This window comes from Apiospora aurea, assembly GCF_038362705.1.
Source record: "Apiospora aurea strain CBS 24483 chromosome Unknown utg000001l_segment0_segment0, whole genome shotgun sequence".
Lineage (NCBI taxonomy): Eukaryota > Fungi > Ascomycota > Sordariomycetes > Amphisphaeriales > Apiosporaceae > Apiospora > Apiospora aurea.
In genome coordinates this window covers 5,388,634-5,412,134 of record NW_027117388.1, presented here as the reverse complement: position 1 = coordinate 5,412,134, position 23,501 = coordinate 5,388,634, and the positions used below count along the sequence as shown (strand labels likewise).

The 23,501-nt window shown below is 54.8% G+C and overlaps 7 protein-coding genes across 7 annotated transcripts; 3 read left to right on the top strand and 4 right to left on the bottom strand.

Moving 5' to 3' along the window:
* Positions 1-516: 516 nt before the first annotated feature.
* Positions 517-3,174, top strand: PG986_001645 (GTPase activating protein; the record flags this gene model as incomplete). Its single annotated transcript, XM_066837867.1, has 3 exons — positions 517-2,077; positions 2,136-2,717; positions 2,798-3,174. 3 exons carry the CDS (start codon positions 517-519, stop codon positions 3,172-3,174), a joined length of 2,520 nt encoding a protein of 839 aa, XP_066706760.1.
* A 563-nt stretch (positions 3,175-3,737) lies between these two features.
* On the bottom strand, positions 3,738-6,441 carry PG986_001644 (mannosyl oligosaccharide glucosidase; the record flags this gene model as incomplete). Its single annotated transcript, XM_066837866.1, has 3 exons — positions 3,738-4,070; positions 4,137-6,109; positions 6,177-6,441. The coding sequence occupies 3 exons, from the start codon at positions 6,439-6,441 to the stop codon at positions 3,738-3,740; spliced, it is 2,571 nt and encodes an 856-aa protein (XP_066706759.1).
* Positions 6,442-7,181: 740 nt separating this feature from the next.
* Positions 7,182-8,018, bottom strand: PG986_001643 (uncharacterized protein; the record flags this gene model as incomplete). The annotated part of the gene is made up of 1 exon (XM_066837865.1): positions 7,182-8,018. One exon carries the CDS (start codon positions 8,016-8,018, stop codon positions 7,182-7,184), a length of 837 nt encoding a protein of 278 aa, XP_066706758.1.
* Positions 8,019-9,208: 1,190 nt separating this feature from the next.
* Positions 9,209-11,805, top strand: PG986_001642 (uncharacterized protein; the record flags this gene model as incomplete). The annotated part of the gene is made up of 2 exons (XM_066837864.1): positions 9,209-10,839; positions 10,896-11,805. The coding sequence occupies 2 exons, from the start codon at positions 9,209-9,211 to the stop codon at positions 11,803-11,805; spliced, it is 2,541 nt and encodes an 846-aa protein (XP_066706757.1).
* A 604-nt stretch (positions 11,806-12,409) lies between these two features.
* PG986_001641 (uncharacterized protein) lies at positions 12,410-16,361 on the bottom strand (the record flags this gene model as incomplete). Its single annotated transcript, XM_066837863.1, has 5 exons — positions 12,410-13,162; positions 13,220-14,470; positions 14,533-15,107; positions 15,146-16,270; positions 16,331-16,361. The coding sequence occupies 5 exons, from the start codon at positions 16,359-16,361 to the stop codon at positions 12,410-12,412; spliced, it is 3,735 nt and encodes a 1,244-aa protein (XP_066706756.1).
* A 1,755-nt stretch (positions 16,362-18,116) lies between these two features.
* On the top strand, positions 18,117-19,919 carry PG986_001640 (F-box protein; the record flags this gene model as incomplete). The annotated part of the gene is made up of 1 exon (XM_066837862.1): positions 18,117-19,919. The coding sequence occupies one exon, from the start codon at positions 18,117-18,119 to the stop codon at positions 19,917-19,919; it is 1,803 nt and encodes a 600-aa protein (XP_066706755.1).
* Positions 19,920-20,835: 916 nt separating this feature from the next.
* On the bottom strand, positions 20,836-22,742 carry PG986_001639 (WD repeat domain-containing protein; the record flags this gene model as incomplete). Its single annotated transcript, XM_066837861.1, has 3 exons — positions 20,836-22,184; positions 22,237-22,364; positions 22,417-22,742. 3 exons carry the CDS (start codon positions 22,740-22,742, stop codon positions 20,836-20,838), a joined length of 1,803 nt encoding a protein of 600 aa, XP_066706754.1.
* Between the last annotated feature and the right edge of the window lie 759 nt (positions 22,743-23,501).

The window sequence follows — 23,501 nt, the reverse complement described above, 5'->3', positions numbered from 1 at the left end:
CATCCGCGTACGGCGTAGGCGAATCATGATGGAAGCGGGTGACGAGGCAGGAGGGCACAGGACAGGCTAGGCATGCAATGCAGCGGATCATAGCGCCTGACGAGAGGCGAGAGGAATGGATACGCTAAAGGTTCAGGTGCCGGGTACTAACGGTACCGCAGTTTGGTCGTGGCTCAGCGCCCGTGAATCAGTACCTGTCACCTGGCGTCAACCCCGCCGACCCAACTTGGAAGTTTCCCAGGTCCTGGGCCTGGCAGCCTGGGCTGCTGGGGGCGTCGATGATTGCGGGGCTGCTGTCTTGCTTTAAACAGCTCACATGCTCTTGTTTCCACATGCTCAAACAATCGATGCTCTGGTTCTTGAGAGACTCTTGAATCTGCATTTTCGATCTGCTTCTCCGAGTGTTAGCTTGGAAAGCCTCTGTCTATTTTCCTTCCAACCAGGTGTTGCTGGCCGTCGAGATCTCGAGCATTTGCATCTTGATAGACGCTGCTTCATTGCCAAAAGCCTAGAGCAATGACATCAGGGCCGGACCCCCCACCCACGTCTACTACACCAGGCCGACCCGCGTCGCCGACGGGGAGCTTCTTCGCCATGAGTGACGACGAGGAGGGCGAGTACAACACCATCACACACACCGAGTCAGGCCGTGGGGTGAAGCTGCTATTCTCCAAAAGCAAGGTTTATGTCCACCCGACACCCTCGGCCAAGGACAATATCCCGGGCTTCATCGCGCTGCTGCAACAGAAAGGGCCCCGGAATGAGCGGCCCACCTCGTCAAGCTCCAGGATGTCCACCTCGGCCGCCTCATCCGACCTTCTTCTGGCTTGGATCCCAGAGACGTCTTTAGGAGAAGCTGCTAGCATCTACGTCAAGGTCGACTTGACCGACGATGAGTCGCCCCCCAAACAAAGCTACCTGGTCCCGCCCCCACCGACCGTCACCACACATCGCGGCTCTGTCGGCCATTATTCCTTTGCCATTCCCGTCAGCGCCATTTACTCGCTTCTCGTGCGTCCCCCTAGTCTTGGTTGGTGGTTCGGGTCGCTGGTGATTAACACCCGGGCGGGCGATTCCTTCCCTGCTCTCTTCTTCCACGATAGCGAATGCCAGTCCACGATTCTGCAGAAGAAGAAGCGGGCGCGCAACGACTTCGACCCATTCGACAAGGATGGGCAGATGTTCTGGGGCGGCGACGAGGTGCTCAGGTGGCTCAAACGTTATATCAAGATTGAACGGAGCGGTGCTGAGCCTAACATCTACCTCGTCGAACCCACCAAAGAGGACAGCGAGGCTTTTGGTGGCAAGTTAACTTCCAGCAGCCCTACCCAAGTCGGAGGGCGGGATGGCGGTCGGGGTGCATCTGCCAGGGGCGCCGCTCAGGCTGGGCCCAGTAGGCAGAGCGCTGATGGCCAGATGGACCCAGTGATGAAGTTTGTGAAGGAAACAGGCTGGAACATCATGGAGAAGTTCAGCAAGGTTACTACCTTTACCAGAAGAGCCGCCCAGGATGTACTGGACAACCCAAATGTGCCGCCCCAAGTGAGAAGACTTATGAGAAACCCCGAGGTTCAAACAATACAGGATGAGTTCGACAGCGCAAGGATATATCTAGCGAGGTGGGCTATGGGCATTGCCGAGCAGAGCGAGCGAGATCAAACCCAGCGAATATGGACGGCCAGGGATGTGTTGGAGATGGAGGATACTGATGTTGGCGAATTCGAACTGCTTGAGGCCAGCTCCTTATCACTCGAGGAGCGGAGGAGACCCGTCACACAGAAGGAGTGGGCGACCTATTTCGACCCCAGAACTGGCCGCCTGTCCGTCACCGTTGACGAGGTCAAGGAGCGGGTGTTCCATGGAGGATTAGATGCCGAAGATGGTGTCCGAAAGGAGGCATGGCTCTTCCTTCTCGGCGTTTACGACTGGTATAGCACGGCCGAGGAACGAAGAGCACAAATGGCCTCGTTGCGAGACGAGTATGTGAAACTCAAGGCGTCATGGTGGGATAGACTGGTCGACCTAGGCGGTGAAGGCGAGGAAGGCGATTGGTGGAGAGAGCAAAGAAGCCGTATTGGTAAGTCGTTCTCAACATATCGCCCGTTTACTTGGGATTTCTGCTCACAAGATAACAGAAAAGGACGTTCATCGAACTGACCGCACGGTTCCTATCTTTGCTGGTGAAGATATACCGCATCCGGATCCAGATTCGCCCTTTGCCGAGGTCGGCACGAATGTGCACCTGGAGCAGATGAAGGACATGCTCTTGACCTACAATGAGTATAACAAGGATCTCGGCTACGTCCAGGGCATGTCGGACCTCCTTGCCCCTATATACGCCGTTATGCAAGACGACGCCATTGCTTTCTGGGGTTTCCAGCAGTTCATGGACCGCATGGAGCGGAACTTCCTTCGGGATCAGTCAGGGATGCGCAACCAGCTTATGACTTTGGATCACCTGGTCCAGTTCATGGACCCGAAGCTCTACCTGCACCTCCAGAAGGCCGACAGCACAAATTTCTTCTTCTTCTTCCGAATGTTGCTGGTGTGGTACAAGCGCGAGTTTAAGTGGATGGACGTACTGCGTCTCTGGGAAGTCCTATGGACCGATTATCTGAGCAGCAACTTCCACCTATTCATTGCCTTGGCTATCCTGGAAAAGCATCGCGATGTTATCATGAACCATCTTCTGCACTTTGACGAGGTTTTGAAATATGGTAAGTTTGCTACACGTGATCCCCATTCAAACACATAAAAAGGGGATGGGTTTGCTAATCTTTGGTTTCCATCTATTTAGTGAACGAACTCTCCAATACGATCGACCTGGGCTCGACACTTATCCGTGCCGAGGCCCTGTACAAGCGCTTCCAAAGACTCGTCGAGGCCATTGACAAGAAGCAGAATTTCCCGAAGCCGAGGGTACAGCCTAAGTCCTTGACGACGACTTCGGCTTCGGCGGCCACGCCCGCGTCGGCACCGCCGGCCAGCCCGCTGCGGTCGTCCACGAACGCGGCACAGACGTCTCCCGGCAACGCTGGCAAGGCCAAGGAAGAAGAGCAGAAGAAGATCATCAGCCCCGAGCTTCGCAAGCTCCTCAGCAGGGATATCGAGGTTCTGCCCAGGAAGGTGGTGAAGACGAAAGGGGATGGCTTCACGGCGGATTCTCGGAAATAGGTACCGTCTCTTGGCTAGGCCAAAGTGGCGAAGTCCCCATGTGGAATGTAAGGATAGGTAGGATCAAACAGGTCCCGGCAGCCATTCGAGGATACTATTACGGAATGTCATATTTTCAGGTTACGGGATGGTCGTTACGGCAGTACATGGTTTTCGCTGGGCAGGTACATAGGGGTGCTTGGCGTACAGGATATTATTCACTTTAGGCCATATGATCGATCACTCAAATCATTATTATTTACGAAGTTTGTTCAATGGTCGTTATTTTTATTTTCTCGTTATTTGAGAGGGAGTACTGCATATTCACCAGAAATGTGTGTCCGAGCAAAAACAGAGAAAGAGAGAGAAATGGTTCGACAACTATATACAATCGGCAAGCGACTCGTTTCCGCCTACCTTCTAAGTGGAACCAAATCCTCGAGATGCTCTAATTGTCTATGCCGCCGAAAACACTTTCGCTCAGAATATGCTGTCCTTCCATAGCATCTAAGAGCATATGGGGAAGGAGGGGGTATACCGCATTGTGTAGAAGTCATTATCACCTTAAAAGAGGCAATACATATCTACAACTCGTCATGGCCTTCTTTGTCTTCTTGGTCTTCGCTCGACTTCTCGGGCTCCGGTGCAGCCGAAGAAGACGACGCAGCAGAGGACGAGGAAGCGGGTGGCGAGGCCACGTCGCTCAAGTCAGGCATAGCCATGAGCTTGACCACCAAGCTCGTCCAGCCGGTGAAGTGTTGTGTACGCTGGCCGTTGCCCGTCTCCGGGTCGTACTGCTCCCACGCGAAGCCGGTCTCTTCCCAGCTCTTGTACACCGTGTCCACCAGGTTCTTGCGCAACCGCGTGTACAGATCCGCCGCCTTTGCCTGGTATGGCCCGTTTTGCATAGCAACGTTCTAGAGGGGATATGGTAGTTAGCAGCCGACCTTGAGGCCAATGGGATTAGTAGGAACTTGACTTACTTGCAGCTGCACGACTGCGAGGTAGTTGAGAGGCATCCACACAGGGCTTCGCCAGTAGTTTTCCCCAGTGCCGTATAGGGGCGAGCTCTTGCTCAAGCTGCGGATGCCGTGGGGGCTGAAGAGCTCGTCTTCATTGCCAAGAAGGTCGAGGGTCTTGCCTAGGTGAGGGTCGTCGAGTTTCAATAGACCGACAAGGAAGGGGAATAGCGAGATGTAACCCTTGTGGCAGACCAACTGATGCTCTTCGAATTCATCAATAGTAGCATCACAGAAGCATCCCTCCTTCTCGGACCAATGGAGGTCCACAAGGTTGTGCTGAATGTTGTCGAGGGCTGTCTCGTAGTCCTTCGCATCATCAACCTCCCCAATGGCCCTTGCAACCGTGGAGAGGGTCTTGGCCATCAAGCCAACCCACGACATCAGGTCGACGTGAAGCTCGCCCGGGTGAGGTGGCTGTGGTCGTGGATAATCGTCGAGACCGCTGGTCAAGATGTGGGTAACGGTTCGTCCGCGCCATCGGTAGGCCTCCCGGCTAGAGTGAGCTTCCCGGTCATAGGAACGGATATCGCCATATTGTGTCTTCTTGAACCAGTAGAACTGGCGACGCAAGAGAGGATACAGTTCTTGCAAAAACTTGAGACCAAGAGAAGAATTCTCAACATGGGCGCTCTCCAACTTGATGCCCTGAGTTGCCAGAGTCTCCTTCTTGGCACCCTGGGTACCGTTCGCTTCCTTCTGCAGCTTATGCAAGAACTTTTCCACAATGAAGAACAGAGTAGGAGGGTTGGCGTAGTGGGGGTACTGGACCTGGAAAGCTTCGGGGACCTTGCTTCGAGCCTCGGTACCAAGAATCTGTTCCCGAGCGATCCAGCCGTCTTCGTCCATCAGATTGTACCAGCTCTTCACAACCTCCAGAGCGAGGTCCATGTCCCAGTCGGCAATAGGGAGAAGGTGGAAACCCTCGTCCCACAAGAAGCCACGTGGGAAGAAGGGTCGGGACGGAACGCTCGTGAATAGTTCGTAGGGGCCTTCCAGCTGCTCCTGTTTCTTGGCCCTGGCTGCCTCGGCCTCTTCCCAGAAGCCCTCATTCTCCTCTTCGTACTCGGGAGCATAGGAGCGATCGACCAGATGTTGACCATTGAAGTATCCGATACCACCAGCCAAGTTCGAGAGCATACTGCTGCCAAGTCTTCGGTATTTGTCATCCTGGAAGGGGGCCTGGGGCGTGAAGACTTCCGAGTACTTGTTGTTGAAGGACTCGGACGTCGACTTGATCTCGCGGGTGAGATCCTCACTGGTGACCTCTTTTCCGACTGAAGCGCTCGAGAACAAGACGTCAAACTCAAAGGGGCCCTTGAAAGTTTTCTGAATCATCTGCACGTTGCCTTCGGCGGGACTGTTGGCAACCTGATAAACTTGCCAAGGAGGCGGCGCATTTTCGGCACCGTATGTCTCGACAATCATATCTACGCTCTTCTTGAGCTGTGTGAAGAGCAGTGCTTTGCCTTGCCAGGCATGCTGCTCGGGGACGGTCATGGAGTTGACCAATGTCTTGTCTCCAGCCCGGTCTGCTGAAAGAGGGTGGCTGCTGGTAGGGTGGTCTCCAGTTCCCTTGGTCACAACAAGCTTATAGTCGCCCAGGCTCGCAGAAGACCCCTTGAGGGTAACGTCGCCACTGAAGCCGTTATTCTCACTGTCTCCCGAAACCTCAAGAGTGTGGCCCAGGCCTTCGGTATTAACATAAAAGATAACAGTCGTCTCCACACCTTCAGCGGCGTCTTCGCGGGGTTCGCCCTTGATACGAGCGGCCCAGCTTCCGCCATGGGCGCCGCCGGGTATCTTGACGAGGCTCGTCGTCATGTCGATAGTGTTGCCGGAATCGTGGATTGTCTGGACGCCACCTTTCCGGGTGTCATATTCGTCCCAGCCGTAGCCGACCATGCCTTCGTCCTGCTCGCAGGTCCAGCGGAAATCTGTAGAGGAACAATTGGTCAACACTAGTGCTACATCTAGTAAACCAACGCGCCTGGCGCCACATACTGTGCTGAACATCTTGAAAGTTGTCGACCTTGGCCCACATGAGACCAGTCATCAAGCCCTGGGGGGCGCGCGGGCGCATGCCGAAGTACAGGGTCGGTCGGTAGGGTCCCCATAGCAAGCTCTGGTTGTTGAGACGAGTAACCTCGGAATGGAGGATGGATTCATCACCATCTAGGGCGTGGGCAAAGCCAGGGCCGCCAATGCCAAGTAGGAGGCAGAGAAAGAAGGACAGCAGCGCTGTCGCCAGTTGGTTATGCGACGCCATGGCACAATGAGCACGAGGTCATTGGCGTCACTACGAAAACGTGCGTGTAGAGGGTGGCTGGGTCGAGCGCCGGGCAGTCTTTGGAGGTGTGGTCTTCCTGCTTCGCCCAGCAATTGCAGCGATCAGTTTTCTTTTTTGAGGTGGTGGTGGGAAGCCGAGCTCACAAAAGACACGACAGCATGGCAGCAAGTATTCTGGACCCTGTGCCTGAAACTGACGTCGATTGGTAGCTGTGCAGCCTGTGCTGGCTGTCCTCCCAGCCTCTAGCGTCATTCTCCAGGGCCAAGCTCCAAGCGCGGGGCATTGTTCCTGCTTCTGTCCGATAAGTAAGTAGCGATCGATAGCGATAACCACCGCTAAACGTCAACAGGCAGGAGGTGCAGCAAGCCGATGGATGTGTTTCGGAGCTCCTTGTATTCGCCATACCCATGGGGAGAGCTACCAAATAAGGGACATCATCGGATAGGAATGATATTCATTCAGCCTCATGCTCCACCAGGGACATTGTCCGTTCTGTTTTCGAGTTCGAGTAGTGCGGCTGGGCATGGTATGGTGCTTTGTGCTAAGGCATTAGCAGACACGCGAGATCGACCTGGGAAAAGCTTGGTTACATGAAGTAGGTTACAAGTAAAAAATGCACTTTGTGTTTGCTGTCTTGCAGTTATCCTATGCCTGCCTATGTAAGATCCATGGCTACTGGGTATCATTCCGATCTGTCTCTACGCCTCCTCCACACCCACTTAATGATGTCCTGGACTAAGCGGCCTGTTGAATCCACCGACTCTGTTCATGTACTGGCGATACTCCGTCTTCTTCTCCTTTCTCACCGCCCCGACGTTGTTCCCCTTCACTTGCGAGCCCTTGGTGGTGCCGAATCCACCAAAGCCCATCATGGCAGCCATGTCCATGTCGGCCTCGACATCCACATCGTCCTCGCCCTCGCCCTCGCCCTCGCCCTCGCCCTCCTGGTCATCCCCCATAGCAATATCATTGTCGTTTTGCGGAGTATGTCGTCTCTCTTCACTGCCTTGGTTGACATCGTCTCTGCTTTGACTTGCCCGTGAGCTCTCCTCTCCCTTGCCAACGCGAAACGAGAGTGGCGTGTTGCCTCTGTCTGGCTGCTGCTTTGAACGTGTCGGCAGGTCGGCGTTGCGTTCCGAAGGGTTCGCCCGGCGGGGAGGGCTAGCGTCACGCCTGTTCCCTTCTCTGCTGGGGAGGGCAGTGTTTTGGTCGCGGTGTCTCGATCTGGGCTCGTCTCGATCATCCCTACGACGTCTATCATAGTCCCTATCGCGATCGCGTCCTCCGTAGCCTCGGTCATAGCCGCGATCACCGCGCGGCTGGTATTGGCGGTTGTCCCTGGCGTGGTCACGGTCTCTATCCCGGCGATCTCGCGAGCGGTCGCGTCGTTCTCTCCGAGGGGAGGCGGAGCGGGTTCTGTGGCGGTCGTCTTTCCCAGCGCGTCTCTCCTTATAGCGATCGTGATCCGGGTCGTCCCGACGATTGTCCCGTGGGCCATCTCTGCGTCCACCATAGCCTCCACGGTCCCGGCCGCCCCGTCTAGGGTTGTCCGCCATGGTATGGTGCTGGAAGATAAGGATGGCTGCGACCGACGCGATGTAAGTTTTTGTAGACACGGAATTTAGAACTGGAGTCGGGACGGAGCGGGTTTGTAGAGATTGATACGTATGATGAAGAGAAACTGGCAGGCTGGCTTTGCGGGTGTTGTCGACGCTTCGAGAATTTGGCGACCAGAAAGCTAGCTTGCAGGGATCTCAGCAATCAATCAGGTCGGGCTGTGGGGAAACGGTTAGTTGTGGGGCTGGCCCAGACTGAGGCGCTCTCCCAGAAATTGACCCCAAACCCCGCCTCCAAACTGCCAGACTGCCAGACGATGAGAAACATGTTGCTTTTGCGAGCAGCCAGACAAGTATATTAATACTGCTCACCAGCTATGTTGCAGGACCCTCCCACTGTTACGATCGAAAAACAACTGGAGCAGTTGCTGTCCGGCTACGTCCCGAGAGACTACATCAAGCGTAGGGAAATCCATATTCGGAGATGCCAGGATATGTTTTGGCCGTCTGCCTAGGTAAAGTATTAAAAAGCGCTTTGAGGGGACGAATAGAGAGACTGGGTGCTGGATGATATCCTTGCCGCACTTCTCTTTTTCAGCACACAGTGATATGCATGCAGCCTGCAGAGGTAATGGTAGGTGAGTGGTCGGTAAGTTCCGGTCACAGCTAGAACCTTCATACATGCCTGATGCCCTCAACAGACTGCCGGCAGGGCTCGTTTTCGCTAGGCACTCTGTTACCAGCACTCCTGGAACCACCGGCATATTTCTCGAGAGCCAGTGGTTAGCATTTGACCCAGCTCGGCGGTACCGAGTGACGTTGACCTCTCCCCCACCACCCCTACTAATGCACCTGAATTCTATTCTGACTCGTCTCCTGCAAAAACGTTTGCGACGGCCAGGTAATTATCCATGCGTCTGACTCGACACTAACCGGAACAGAGGTTTAGTGGGCCACCACAGGGATCCAACTCGGGCTTACCTAGGTACAGTAGTATCTGGGCACTATGCGAACCACCTGATAAAAATCGTTGATTTGCCACATGACACCGCCACTAACGAATGCGCCGATGCGATGCGAACCCACCGGCCTCCCGGCTCAAAGGAGACACTCGTGAACCCAAGCTGTTGCAAACCTCTCTGGATAATGACAACATTGCCCACTGGCCTTGTCGGCGAGAGATAGTCGTCATGTCCCGCCCTCGGATCCTGTTCCTGGACGCCTACGACTCCTTCAGTAACAACATTGTCTCGTTGCTGACCGAGCTCCTCGCCGCCGACGTCGACGTCTTATCCATCGATGCGCCGGAACTGGCCCGGGCCTCCCCCGGCTTCCACGATGCGCTGAGACAAAAGCTCCGGCACTACCACGCCGTCGTCTGCGGGCCAGGGCCGGGATCGCCCACCTCCCCGGCCGATGTGGGGCTCATGAAGCACGTGTGGGAGCTCGAGGACCAGCATCTGCTCCCGGTCCTGGGCATCTGTCTCGGCTTCCAGAGTCTCGCCGTCAGCTGCGGGGCCGCCATCCGGAAACTGTCGACGACGGGGCTGCATGGCATGATCCGCGTCATTGACCACCGGCCGCATGCGAGTGCCGATGACATCGCCGAGGGTAACATATTCCACGCTGTACCCCCTTTCAAGGCCACTTTGTACCACAGCCTGTGCGCCGATGTCGGACAAGACTCTGTCTCGGACGCCGACTGGGCAACGATGAGATGGACACCGCCGGCGAAAAACCCCGACGTGGTGCCACTGGCCTGGGTGGACGAACAACGTCCCGGCTTCGTGGAGCGCATCCTCATGGGGATGCGACACGCGACGAAGCCATTTTGGGGCTTGCAGTACCATCCCGAGTCGATATGCTCCGAACCGGCAGGGCACCAAGTCATCAAGAACTGGTTCAGCGAGGCAATCCGATGGAGCGCGGCAAGGGGCAGAACCGTGGAGCCCAGCTTCTCTCTGCCCCAGTCTGGGCCTACGAAGCCCAGCTTGCTGTCTGGTCCAACACTGGACCCCCGGAGTTGGGATGAGCATAAGAGATGGTTACCGTCTCTCGATGGGCCGTCCAAGTACAGCTACAAGACGATATCTCTGCCACCGCACATCGAAGCCCCTGACATTGTGGAAATCCTACAACACAATAGCCAGGAACACATCGTACTGGACTCAGCCAGTGCCCATACCAAGCGCATCGGTCTAGACGTGCGAGGACGTTATAGCATAATCGCATTGGATGTCGATGAAGCCCTGCGGTTCGAGTACCATGTCGGTGACAAAACTGCCACGATTCGTGTACCTTCGCAAGGGAATGCAGCCCTCCAGAGTGTGAATCTCGGCACAGGCTCCGTCTGGCACGTTCTGGCCGAGTTTCTCGAGACTCGTAGAGTCTCCGTTGGAGGTGATGAATCACCCTTTGTCGGGGGTTTCATGGGCTTCGTGACGTATGAGCTGGGTCTGGAGTGCATCGACGTAGACATTGTCGAAAGGAGGCAACACACCCGACCAGACTTGAGCTTTTCGTGGATAACCAAGAGCATCGTCATTGACCATCTGGAAGGAACGATACGCATTCAGAGTCTGCACCCGTCACCCGCCGAGGCAAGCACATGGATGGAGGAGACTCAGAATACTTTGGAAAGCTCGACTCTTTGGTCTGATGGGTTGAGGCTCAACGCCCATAAGATCAGGGACATCGACAACCTGACGCCCCCTATCACGCCGACAGTCACCCCTCCTGCCCCGACCATTGTCTCACCAGAACCATACGTGTATGACTCCAAAGTACGCCAGTGCCAGGACTTCATCGCGGCCGGCGACTCGTACGAGCTCTGCCTGACCGACCAGACAACAATCGAACGCACCAAAAGCCCCCAAGAAGCAGCAGCGACTGGCTTGCCGATGGCCAACAGCTGGGCGCCCCCAGCGCCACCAAGGTCCCGAGCTCGTGGCAGCTGTACCGCTCGCTCCGCTCGAGGCAGCCGGCCCCCTTCGGATCCTACCTCCGCCTCGGCGGCGCCACGCTCATCAGCAGCTCGCCCGAGCGCTTCCTCGAGTACACCGCCGACGGCCTGTGCTCCATGCGGCCCATGAAGGGCACCGTCCGCAAGTCCGACGCCGTCGCCACGCTGGCGCAGGCGGAGCAGATCCTGCACGTGCCCAAGGAGGAGGCCGAGAACCTCATGATTGTCGACCTCGTCCGCCACGACCTGCACAGCGTCTGCGGGCCCGGCCACGTCACCGTGCCCCAGCTGCTCAAGGTGGAGGAGTACGCGAGCGTGTTCCAGATGATCAGCGTTGTCGAGGGCCAGCTCCCCGCGACGACGGCCCAGTCCTCCCCCCTCAACGAGAACCACGGCACGACCGCTGCTACTGCATCGCCAAGGAGGCATTATTACACCGGCCTGGACGTCCTCGCCGCCAGCCTCCCGCCGGGCTCCATGACCGGCGCCCCCAAGAAGCGCAGCTGCGAGATCCTGCAGGGCATCGAGGGGGCCCACCACGGGGAGCGCAGCCTGTACTCGGGCGTCGTGGGCTACATGGACGCCGCGGGTCGGGGGGACTGGAGCGTGACGATCCGCAGCCTGTTCCGCTGGGACGACGAGACGGTGGCGAGCCCGCGCGACGGGCCCGAGACCGAGGTGTGGCGCATCGGCGCCGGCGGGGCCGTGACCGCGCTCAGCACGCCCGAGGGCGAGACGGAGGAGATGCTTGTCAAGCTGAAGGGCCCGTTGGGGATATTCAGTGAGCAGCAGCAGCCACAGCAGCCGCAGCAATCTCGCTCTTAGTAGAAGAAAAAAAGGTCTACTACTTTCATCAATCATTTTCGGGCGGCGTTTCCTTGAGGTTCCGCGGGCCCATTCCGTAATCCGGGTCATCTAGACGCATCAATGATACTCAACGTATCGGGGAACATGGCGTTACTTCAACACTTCGGGCAGTACGCTGTTTGGTTACGGCGTTTTCTTTTAACACGGCTTGGTATACATTTATGGATTTGGATATGGCGGTGCATTTTCAGATGACGATATTAAAGACTCAACGTAGATCAGGATACCCTAAACGAACACCAGACATCATCTAGACTCCATTTGACCGGTGTCCCTTCTAACTGTCAAGCAGTTTACGGATGGATGACCAATTGGTTATCATACAAATCCGTGCCACATATAACACACTGGAAAGACAACGCTTGGGCATGAGTCTGATCATTGTATACAGCGCATCAAAGAGCAACTCGAAAATAGTGATGTACTCCACTCTCATCATGGAAAGGGGAGTGCGGTTCTCGCAAATATTCCACACCGCCGAAATAAGCCATTACACCCTAAACACTACCATCTCCAGTCTTTTCTCATATGTATTTGCGCAACTAGAAAGCAGGGATTTATGTCAGTATACCGGTACCTCGGGAAGCAGCCAAAGGTGCTGGCTGAGGGGATTTAAGGAGGCTGGAATGGTAGTACTCACATCAAGGGTCAATGTTCGCGAGCTATTCACTTCCTGGTCACGATAGACACCGACTAAGCTCTCACTGTCCTGGAACAGACCCGTCTTGAGACTGATAACGATGAACTGCATACCGGGGCCGGCGTGGGTCCGGATGTAGTTCTTGATCTTCTCGACGTTGGCATTGTCCAAGGCCGCGTCAACCTCGTCGAGGACGAAGAAGGGACTTGGCTGGTAGCTGTGGATGGCGAACAAGAGGGCCAAGGCGGCCATGGTCTTCTCGCCACCAGACAGGTGCTCCATGTCGCGGAAGCGCTTGAGCGGCGGCATGGCGTGGTATTTGATGCCAGAGAGATATGGGGCGTCGTTATCCTCCATATCGAGGTAGGCCTGGCCACCCAGCGGGTACGCGTCCGAGCGCGTCAGGTCTTTGTATACTTGGGAGATCTGCTCAGAGATGTGCTTGAAGGCCTTGTTGAACAGCTCGTAACGCTTGGCTTTGACTGCGTCGAACGCATCTTTAGCCACCTTGTGTGCGGCCTTGGACGCTTCCCACTCTTGCTCAATAGACTTGAGACGGGTCTCGACGGCCTCTAATCTCTCCATGGCACGCATGTTGGGATTGAGCTTCTCCAACTCAGACGTCAACGAAGAAATCTTTTCTTGCAGTTTCTCTTCGATGCTCTCATCCACGGGCTGTTAAAATTAGCACTGGTTCATAAAGGGAATATACGTAGAGGCATATCGACTTACATCTCGGAGCTCTTCATCAAGGCTGTCGAAGTCGATTACAATGCCATAATCGTTCATGGCTTCTTCCATGGTCTCGTCGGCTTCGTCTACATCCATAGCATCCTCGTCATCCCCATGCAAGACATTGGCGGTGTTAGGCAGGCTATCCAGGCTGCCCTCAGCCAGAGGGATATTGATCTGCTCCAGCCTACAGCGTTTTAGCAATGTATTCTTGCTTTCGCTGTTGGTCTGAACGTCGCGCTCAAGATCGTTGATGGCTTTTTGCCTGCTTTCAATGTCCTTGCTCCGCTTCTGGACTTCGGACTTGGCATCGTTAACCTTTTCTGTTCGCTTGGAATATTCTGCCTTTCGAGTCTCAAGCTCCTCTTGTAAGGCTTCGAGGGTATCCCAGTCGGTGCCCATAGACTCCTCAATCTCCGCCTTCTCTGCTTCGTAGGTCTCGATATCTTTTTGAACTCGCTTGAGCCTGTCTTGCATCTGCTGGACTCTTCGCTCCGTGTCGGCGTGCTTGGACTTCTCCCAATTAAGGCTGCTGTTCAGCCGCGACTTCTGGACTTCAAACTTGTTGCGTTTCTCAGCAGCCTCCTGCTCCAAACTACCTTGTTGAGCCTCGTACGCACGAATATCGCTATAGCCAAGTCTTTGACAGAAATCCGCGAAGATTTTATCTTCGACCTGAGCAATCGCAGCTTCGAACTTTTCAACCGACGCCCGCGTCTTCTGAAGCTTGTTATCCTCTTCCTTGTACTTGGGCTGCCACTCCTTAAGTTGACGCTTGCCGTTATCCAGTTCTTTCTTCTTGCTGCTCAGATTTTGGTCAAAAGCCTGTAGTTCTCGCCGGGCAGAAGTGAGATGTTGCTCGAGGCTAGAGAGCTCGAACTGCAGGTTTTCTTCAGCGGTGCCACGACGATCAGTCTTCGGTAGTTTCTCAATTTCCTCCTTGTACTTGTCGGCCATCTTGTATAGATTTTGAACATCATGGTCCTCGAAGCGTCGTTTGCCTTTGGAATGGTCGACACGGCCACCGGTCATGTTGCCGGACTTGTGAACAACAGCGCCCTGAAGCGTCACAGCTTTCACGTGGATTTTTCGAGTATAGCATATCTCGCTCGCAACTTTCAGGTCATCACAAACAACCGAGTCGCCACAGGCATGAGACATGGCACGCTCGAGCGAAGAATCGAAGGCGATGGTATCGATGGTCAAGCGCGAACCGGGATGTCCTTTGACAGCAGGATTGATGGTGCGAACCTTGACATTATCCAGCGGTATGAAGGTCAGGGGAAGAAACGTTTGGTCTTGAGATACTGCACACATTCGCGGCCAGTCTCTGTCGTGTCGACAATGACAGAGTCGAAATGCATTCCGAGGGCTGTGATGACAGCCTCGTCGTATTTCTTCTGCTTGGGTTTGCACAAATCGCCAACGCGGCCCTTGACGCCTGGGTACAAACGTTTGAGCTCAGTGACCATTTCCTTCATCCTAGCCTCCTTGTTGTTCTGACGTATGCCAGCGTTGGCTTCATCAATCTTCTTGAGCACATCCTGTAGCTTTTCGTCAAGCTCCGTTCTACGCTGATTCGTTCTCACCCGTTCGGACTGAATCGAGTTGAACTCCTTTTTCTTGGCATCAATATCCGTCGACAGCTGCTTGACCAAAGCCTGTGTAGCGTCTCGACGCTCCTTGATCGCGACAACATCGGACTCAAGCTTCTCCACGCCAGCCTGATAGGTCTCAACCTTGCCTTTGAGACTGTTCACCGTAACCTCGTCTGTTTTCAGCTGGCGGGTCAGGTTCTCCAGCTTGGCTTGATTCTCAGAAGACTTGGCCATGGCCTGCGCGCGTAGGGTGTTGTACTCTTTGCGGTCCGCGTCACTCAAAGCCTGGCCTTGGTTCTTCATCGTCTCCTTCCACTGGTCTTCATACTGCTTCTGGGCTTTTGGGCAATGCCAAGGTCCTTCTCGATCTTGGCGATGGCCGCAGCCTGTTCCTCGCGTTCCTTGTTGACCGTCTCGACCCGCCTGCGGAGCTTTTCTGACTCTTGCTGGGTTTGCTGGATTTTAGCATCGATGGGAACAAGGCTCGCTTCTTTTTCCTCGAGGTCCCTCTCATGTTTCTTGATCTGACGCTCGACCTTATGTACCTCTTTAGCTGCCTCGACTTGGCCCCTACGAGCATTCTCGAGTTTCTTCTCGAAGGCCTCGACATTTCGGCGGAACTCCTTCAAGTTCTCTTGGTGCTCCTGGATCTTAGCGCTGGACTCGTCCATGACGCGCTGGAACCGGTAGAGTTTCCATAGGATGTGCATCACAATGGCCGCATTTCGTTCTTCGGTCTTGGTTTGGAAGTTGTCGGCCTCCTTCTTCTGCTCCTGGTACTGCTTGAGTTCCGAGTTAATGCCACGGCGGCGCTGAAGGTGGAAGTTGGACTCCTCGCCAGTCTTTTCGGCATTGGCTTGCAGCTCTTCGTATTCGGCTTTGTAGTCTAGGCTGCCTGATATTTGCTCAATGAGGCGCGTGAGGTCCTGGGGAGACTGGCCGGCGATGGCCTCGACATCTCCCTGAAACACGAGGAAATTGCGCGCCTTGATCAAGATGTTCTCGGACTCCAAGGAGTCGTTGTATTGTTGGGCGGTAACGGCGCGATCGTTGATCCGGTACTCGCTGGAACCCGAGGCTGTAATGGAGCGTTTCCATCGTTGTTCGTCGCCAGCATCGTCCTCGTATACAGCCATGACCCAGGCCGTCTTTGGGTCGCCGCGACCAGGGCGCTGGGAGTCTTGCGCGTCTCCATTTGCGTCTCCGTTCGTGTGGCCGTTGGTAGCGGGAGCATCGGCGGAACCGTCATCGTTAATTTTGGAAGTTTTGAGGACGCGGCCGCGGTAGACCAAATCCTTGAGATGAGAGGAGCGAAGATGCGAAGACTTTATACCCAAGACGAAGGATATAGCATCCATAGAATTGGACTTGCCTGATCCATTGGGACCGATGATGGACGTGAAGTAGGAGTCGCCGAATAGCAGGATGTGGTGTCCCTTGTAGGACTTGAAGTCTGGTTTCAAGTCAGCTTAACCGACAGCAACGGGAGGGATCATGATGGCGAGGAACGTACTATAGAGCTCCAGGCGTATGAGCTTCCCCATCTTGGCTGCACTGTGCCTGCGACACTGCGGCTGATTGTCGACTTGGGAGGATCGTAAGGACGCGCGACGTTTTGCGACAACGCGCCTAGAGGTTTACGGTGGGGAGTTGGGTATGGTGGCGGGCGTGCGGCAATCAAGGTCCTCCCGGCAAGGACATTTCAGATCGCGAACAAATCCAATTAGAGGCGCGGGCAGAGAGAAAGCAAAGCAAAAAAAAAAGTCTATACAGAGGACACTGGGGAGGGGAGTAATTGGTGAGTGATTTTACAGTCGTGGGTGAACTTTTGGAGTTCCTGTGGTATCACGAAGTAATGCTAGCAACAAGCAGCCTGCTTGCCTCAGTGCTGGACTTGCTCTAGGTAGCTCAGCCTGGGACAATTAATTGACCCCAATGCAGAAAGTCGGATGCTTCTGCAGCACGCGGTGGGGGACTTTCAACACGCGTGGGAAGGTACCAATCCGACCGTGGACGCGTTGCCTGTCAATAGAGCTTTCTGTCAGTTGCGAGACCTCTGCCGGCCCGACAAGTATGCTGGATCGGGTCCGTTTGATACGGAAGCAAGCCAAGGTGCGTTGACGCTGACGTTGATGCTACAGGCACCCGATTGCAGCTGGGATTGAGGTCCTCAAAGGCGGGAGTGACAGGAATCCAGATCTACACACGCTCCACTGTGGGGAAGCCAGAACAAGTATGGCCTGTACCTACCTGTGCAGTGCACACAGGACAGCACTGAGCCTAGGTGGCTTGCTCTGGGCCTCTGGTTGTGCAGCAGCTGCAGGTCAGACGTCACACTCTCTGGAGCATAACACCGGGGCCAGGCAGGTTTTCCTCAGGTCCCCAACGTTCGATCTCATGCAACCGGCTTACCATCGTCATATGAGGGCTCCGAGAGGAACGAACGAATACCAGTCCTGTTACATACTTGCCGGCGAAAACTGCAATTGCCCGCAAAGGTGGTGTTCCTATTGACGTGTCTCCGTGTGCTCCCTGGCACAGACACAAGCAGGCAGATCACCCAAAGCTTCTACCCTGACCTAGCCACTTTAGTGATTGATGGCTGCATCTATTTTCGATCTGGGCTATACATCATACCCTCAGACTCACATTCTTGCCCGGTCCTCTTTTCGTTTGCGTCGAGTCCGAACTATTTAAAGACCCGGGCATTCTTGACGGGATAACTGCTAAAGACCCTGCCTCAGTCATTTGATCCCCGATAATTTAACCTTGTCTTTGCAGCCTGCGAATAGCTGTAGACGACTGCGCCGATTCCACCACGGTGCCGGCCAATTACAAGCCGTCAATACGACACGATCCTGAGCCGCAATCGTCTAGAGGACGACGACGGCAGCAAGGCCGCATTATCGAGCCAAACTTCACCGAATACAAAGGATAATCTGCCTCCACACCTCAATAGCACTATCACCGCCGTACGCTACTCAGTAGTCACACGTGCCGGACCCTGTATCCAGCCGGGTCACAAGCTCAGCACGCAACCACCCCCCTCCCTACTCGGCAAACTGACGCATACACAGCATACTCGACGACGACACTTTCCCATCTCCAGATATCCTGCTACCGGCAGTGCATATTGCAGATCAGTCGACGAGTGCCTCCACCGCCTGTCTTTGCCCTTAAAGGACCAGAGACCCCTCCGAGCGATCGTGAGTGTCCCCCGAACTCCATCCCAGTCCTTCTCTGTTCAGATGCTTGTGCATATCGTTCGCCTTTGGTTTGCCCCAGAGTAATACGCACATATGGCTGACGTGCTTGTCCTCAGAGGAGCCAACGCTCCCCGTCGAGTCTCCTTCCGCAACGACCTCGAGCGATACCCCTTGCACACTATAGCAGAAATGGCCAACCTAGGAAGCAATCCCATGCCTATACCGGCCGCCAAATCAGATGGCGGCCTCACTGATGGCGACACAGCGGCCACATCCGATGGGGGTGGCACGCCGCCGCTCGCCGCCTCTTCATCAGAGCCTGCCGTTGATGACACCCCTATTCTCGAACCCCAGCAGAGCCCGCGCCTGTCGAGGAATCCGTCTTTCTCAAGCAATAACTCTTATCAAGAGGACTGGGACGCTTTCCCTCCTTTAGACCGACTTACGGTCCTCGACCTGCTGGGCAACTTTGCTCTACCCCAGCAGCTCGAGAAGATACAGCGGGGCCTTTCCGCACAGAGAGAGAAGGTGCGCAAGTCGCGCGCCGCCCTCAAGTCCAGGAGCCAGGGGGCCAAAGAACGCATGGTGGAAGAATGGCGACGTCGCGTGCCGTCGGCGGAGGAACAGCTCGATCGTTATCGCTCGCGAATGGAAAAGAGCGTGGAAAAGCTCGGCAATCAATGGAATGATACCAAAGTCATCACCCTGCGCGAGAAGGTCTCCTTCATCTGCGCCGTCATGAACATCTTCATCAGTGGGTACCTGATCGGCGGCTACCCCGAGTATTTCCACATATGGTACTCGGCACAACTGGCCTACTTTATGCCAATCCGTTTCTTCACGTACCGCCGTCGCGGCTATCATTACTTCCTCGCCGATCTCTGCTATTTCGTCAACTTTCTGCTCTTCTTCAGCATCTGGGTATTTCCTTCCTCCAAGCGCCTCTTCACCGCCGCCTACTGTCTCGCCTTCGGCAACAATGCTGTGGCTATCATATTGTGGCGCAACTCGCTTGTATTTCACAGTTTCGACAAGGTCACGTCCCTTTTCATACATATCATGCCCTGTGCTACGCTTCACTGCATCGTGCATCTCCTTACACCGGAAGTGCAACAAGCCAAATTCCCTGCTGTATGGGCCGTCAAGACGGCCCCAACCGGGTCCGCAACTGCGTACGCAAACATCTTCTCGATGCTGGGGTGGAGCACCGTTCCCTATCTAATCTGGCAGCTGGCATATTACTTCCTCATCACGGTGCGCCGCCGCGAAAAGATCGCTGCCGGCCGCCCTACCTCTTACACGTGGCTCCGGAAATCCTACGCCAAGACGTGGATCGGGAAAATTGTCCTGTCGTTGCCCAACGCGTTGCAGGAGCCGGCCTTCATGTTTGTCCAATACGCCTACGCCGTGCTGACGATGCTACCCTGCTCGCTATGGTTCTACAGCCGCTGGGCGTCTGGCACTTTCCTGGTCGTGGTCTTCTCGTGGAGCATCTACAACGGCTCCACCTTCTACATCGACGTCTTCGGCAAGCGCTTCCAGAAGGAGCTCGAGAACATGAAGGCCGAGGTGCAGAAGTGGCAGTCCAGCCCTGAAATGATGCTCCAATCACCCCTCTTGACGCCCATGCCCGACAGCAAACCTGCGCCCCTTGATGCCGCAGCCGCAGCGTTTAGACAAGAGGATCGTGCAGCCAAGGGAAGCACCGTTCGCGCCATTGACCCTGCGACCAACAAGTCGATGGATGTGGACCAGATCCCGATGCTGAATGATGAGAAGATCCAACCAGCTGACGCTAACCGACAAGCCGATGTGATCTCAACCGCCGTCGACGCAGACTCGGGCGCCAGAGATGTGGCAAGAGAGCGAAAGTCCTATGCCACAGGTGCATCGTAAACTAGATGATGTTGTCATTGCTAAATTTGCATACACGAGCACTATCACTCTACAGAAACTTAGGATACATCCTTGCACGGGAAAAGATTGGGAGATGGGAAGAAGGCGGTTCTGTAGGTGGATGATTATAGACATTTTCCCCTATGGAGTTGTCATGATTAGCTTCATGGTTTTTTTAATCGATACCCACACCCCCTGACGAAGGAGATGAAGATTACCTAAACATAACAAAGCGGCTTGCTCTGATGACAGAACCGCCAGTAATTCCCCTGGTGCAGTAGACGTATACCCTTGAGAGTCTTGCTTGGTACATCACTAGTAGCTAACCAGGTATCTCTGCTACGACCGAAATGCAAATGAGATAATCAATACGCTAAATTCGTATCTGTTATCGTTACGAGAGTATGTGTTGATGTGCGGCTGCAAGGTGCCAATGGCGTCCACATCGTTGTAGAACCACATCTATCTACTGTACTGGCATGCCGTAGCGTTTCGCAATCAGCGCATGCTGTCTGCTCGGGAAAGTGTCTTTCTCTCGACACAGCGCTCTCCTCTCTCTCCCTCTCTTTTCCGCCGTATCGGAAAACGAGAGCTAAATCCATGAGCTGCGGTTGTGCAAACCTCGCTAGCCAGATGAACCTTGGTTCCTGCAAGTGCAATGTGCCTTGCCATGCCATTACCATGGCGAATGCTCGGGAAGCCAGATCCATACCTAAAACGCCAATAAATGCAACCGTGCCCTTGGGGTATTCCTTGTGAAATTCGTCAACATGGACCGTCCAGTCGTAACCACGGATTTGAGAGGTGTCCGTTTCATTATAAGCACAATGGTGTTCTGAGTCGAGCTTTCGTACGTAAACAGAAGGAGTTGGGAGTTGGTGGTCGACTCTGTTTCATCGAATGACGCCCCAGTCGGCTAGCCTCCCCCACCGTTGTCGTTCTCATCCCTGGCGCCCGGCCTCCTTCCAAATATAGACCAGAATCGTAATGTCTCGTCTCCGGCTCCAGTAACCACCGTACGGCCGTCTGGGCTCATCGCCAAGTAGAGTACACGGTATGTGTGGCCGGTGAGGCTCACAACCTGGGTCATAGATGGGTATTTCCAGACAACAATCTGGTTCTGACTGTAGCCGTGTGTCGACACGATCTCGTTGGAGTTCTTGGACCATGCTATGTTGCACACCTGGCTGCCCGTATCGACTTCATTGATGACAGTCCCTCGTACTGTGTCGTGGAATATGATCCTCCTGTCCGCGGTACCGCCGCCAGACGCAAGAAGACCTCTTTGATGTGGCGACCAGGCAATCGCCTTTACCGCAGCCGTATGGTCCGAGAATTTCCATAACGGCGTATCGGTGAGTTTGTCCCAGACCATCAGTTTGTTGTCGTTACCGCCACTGGCCAACTGCCCATCGTCACAGTTCCACTTGAGCCCACACACCTCCTGTTTGTGGCCAACGAGCTTCTTCATCCATTGGTCGGGCGCCCGGACATCGCGGTGATAGATTAGACGATCTCTTGACCCCGACGTCAGAACATGGGAATTCCACGCCAAAGAACCAACTCGGGCAGTGTGGCCAGTCATGGTTCTTAACCTCCTCGTCTTCTCAGCGTCCCAAATCTGGACTAAACCCTTTCCTGTACCAATGGCAAGATGTGTTCCCTTCTGAATCCACGACACGCTGGTGACCGTGTCGTCTTCTAATGTGCAGAGCTTGTTAACCCTACTCGTTTGAGCATTCCACATATAGACACTGGAGCCTAATCCCACACCAAGGACGTTTGCGCTTCCCCAATCCACCAGATTCAAATAAAAGTCGTCGGCTAGATCGGGTGCATCTAGGACCTTGTACGGGACCTTGGAGACGGCACGAGGCTGCCGCCGAGGGCTAAGAAGCATCTGTTGGCTGCCGAAGCGGACTGGCGATAAACTGTAAATCTCGGACCTGGTGTCCATATTGGGGCCATGGCGACTCTGAGGTGTACGTGAAGGCGTGGGGTGGCCGGCGATATTAGTGTGGTGCCGTGGTGACATGTATGAGAACAAGTTCTTGTGTGGCGTGGATGGGGTGAAGGTGGACGGTAAAGAGGGAGGAGGGACATGAGGCGGAGTATGCGACCTCGTAGGATCGTGTACCCGCGTAGAGTGGTTGGAGGCAGCGTGGTTGCCCTCCGGAGATAGTGTGGGCGGTGTTGCCTGGGGTATTGTGTTCTCGAACAGTTCTGATCGTAGCAAAGTAGAGAACGTTCGGTTGGCTTCCTCCGCTGGTAGATGTCAGTCTCGAGAAAGATCACATCGCAATAGAAATCCACTTACTCCTTTGAAAATGAAGCTCGCCGTGGGGTGTGCGCTTCTTTTGTCTTGAAGGTGTCGCAGGGGAGCCTTCGTCATGGAGCAAGCTGAAGCTCGCTTGCAAGTCCTGCCCCGACCTTGAGGGAATAAATCTGGAATCGGATCAGCCCTGATACATGCATCCATGCCTAAAGATATACCAACCTGTCGCCATTGATCCTTTGTCGCTTCCTGCTAGGGCTAGCAGCAGGTGCGCTGTCTCTTCGGTCGACCGAAAGTTCTCTTGACAGTGCCCTTGACAATATCTCTGGATCTAAGCCACTGATGCTCCCATCGCGACGCATGTGTCGGGAAGATCTGGTGTTAATGAGATCCCCATTTGGCTTTGCTTCCAAGCGACCGCGCTCCGAAGGAGGCGGCGGTGTCGACATGCGCGACCGCGTGGATTGGGCGGGGCTATTGGTATCGTGAGCTGATCGCTTGGCCGGCAGCGCCGTCATTGCCGCCGCCAGCTCCGACTCCAACGTCATGTTCGGTTTGGCTGGGAAAGTGGGATCGCAATCGACCAAAGTTGGCAAGGCAGAAATGCGGTGCTGATGACGATGTTATGGAACGTGAAGTTGCCGATGTTGGTGGAGCAACGCAGGTCCCCTGGGGCAAGGCGCTTGGCAATAGCGTTGATGAAATCGAGTTAGGGTGGCGCTTATCGAGTCGAGGTGACAGGTATAATGTGAATCGCCGCGAGGGTTGAGCAGTGAAAGAGTGGCTGGTAGTCGGTACGCAGATCCAGAATGCAGGAAGACCTTCATAAACCTCGGTCGTCTGTGGTACTCCTGCCGGTCTCCCTGATTGAAGATGCCCCTCCTACTGGCGGTTCTTCGATCGCATGCTCTTGGAAATTGGCGAGGATTGTTGTGAATGATGCGGTCTCCGATGTTGGAACGGGCCAGGGTCGATGGAGGCAATTAGGTACAGGTTCGATTGATCGATCGCTAATGGTAAGCTGATTGTTGTCGGGGCGGATAGGCAGGGCGCGGACGGTCAGTGCCGGTATTGTTGTTCGGTGGAGAAAGGTGTCGCTATGGGAATGGAAGTTGACCAGGTCTGAAATATTTCAAAGCGGTAATAGGTAATGTAGGGTTTGACTTGGATGTGGCGTATAGGTTGGTCTGCCACAGCAGATATGGTGGAGGGACAGAGAGGGGAAGGGAGAAAGATAGAAAAAAAAAGGGGGAATGGTGAGAGAAAGAGGAATTGCGAGGTGAGGTTGAGGTTGAGGTTGAGGTTGG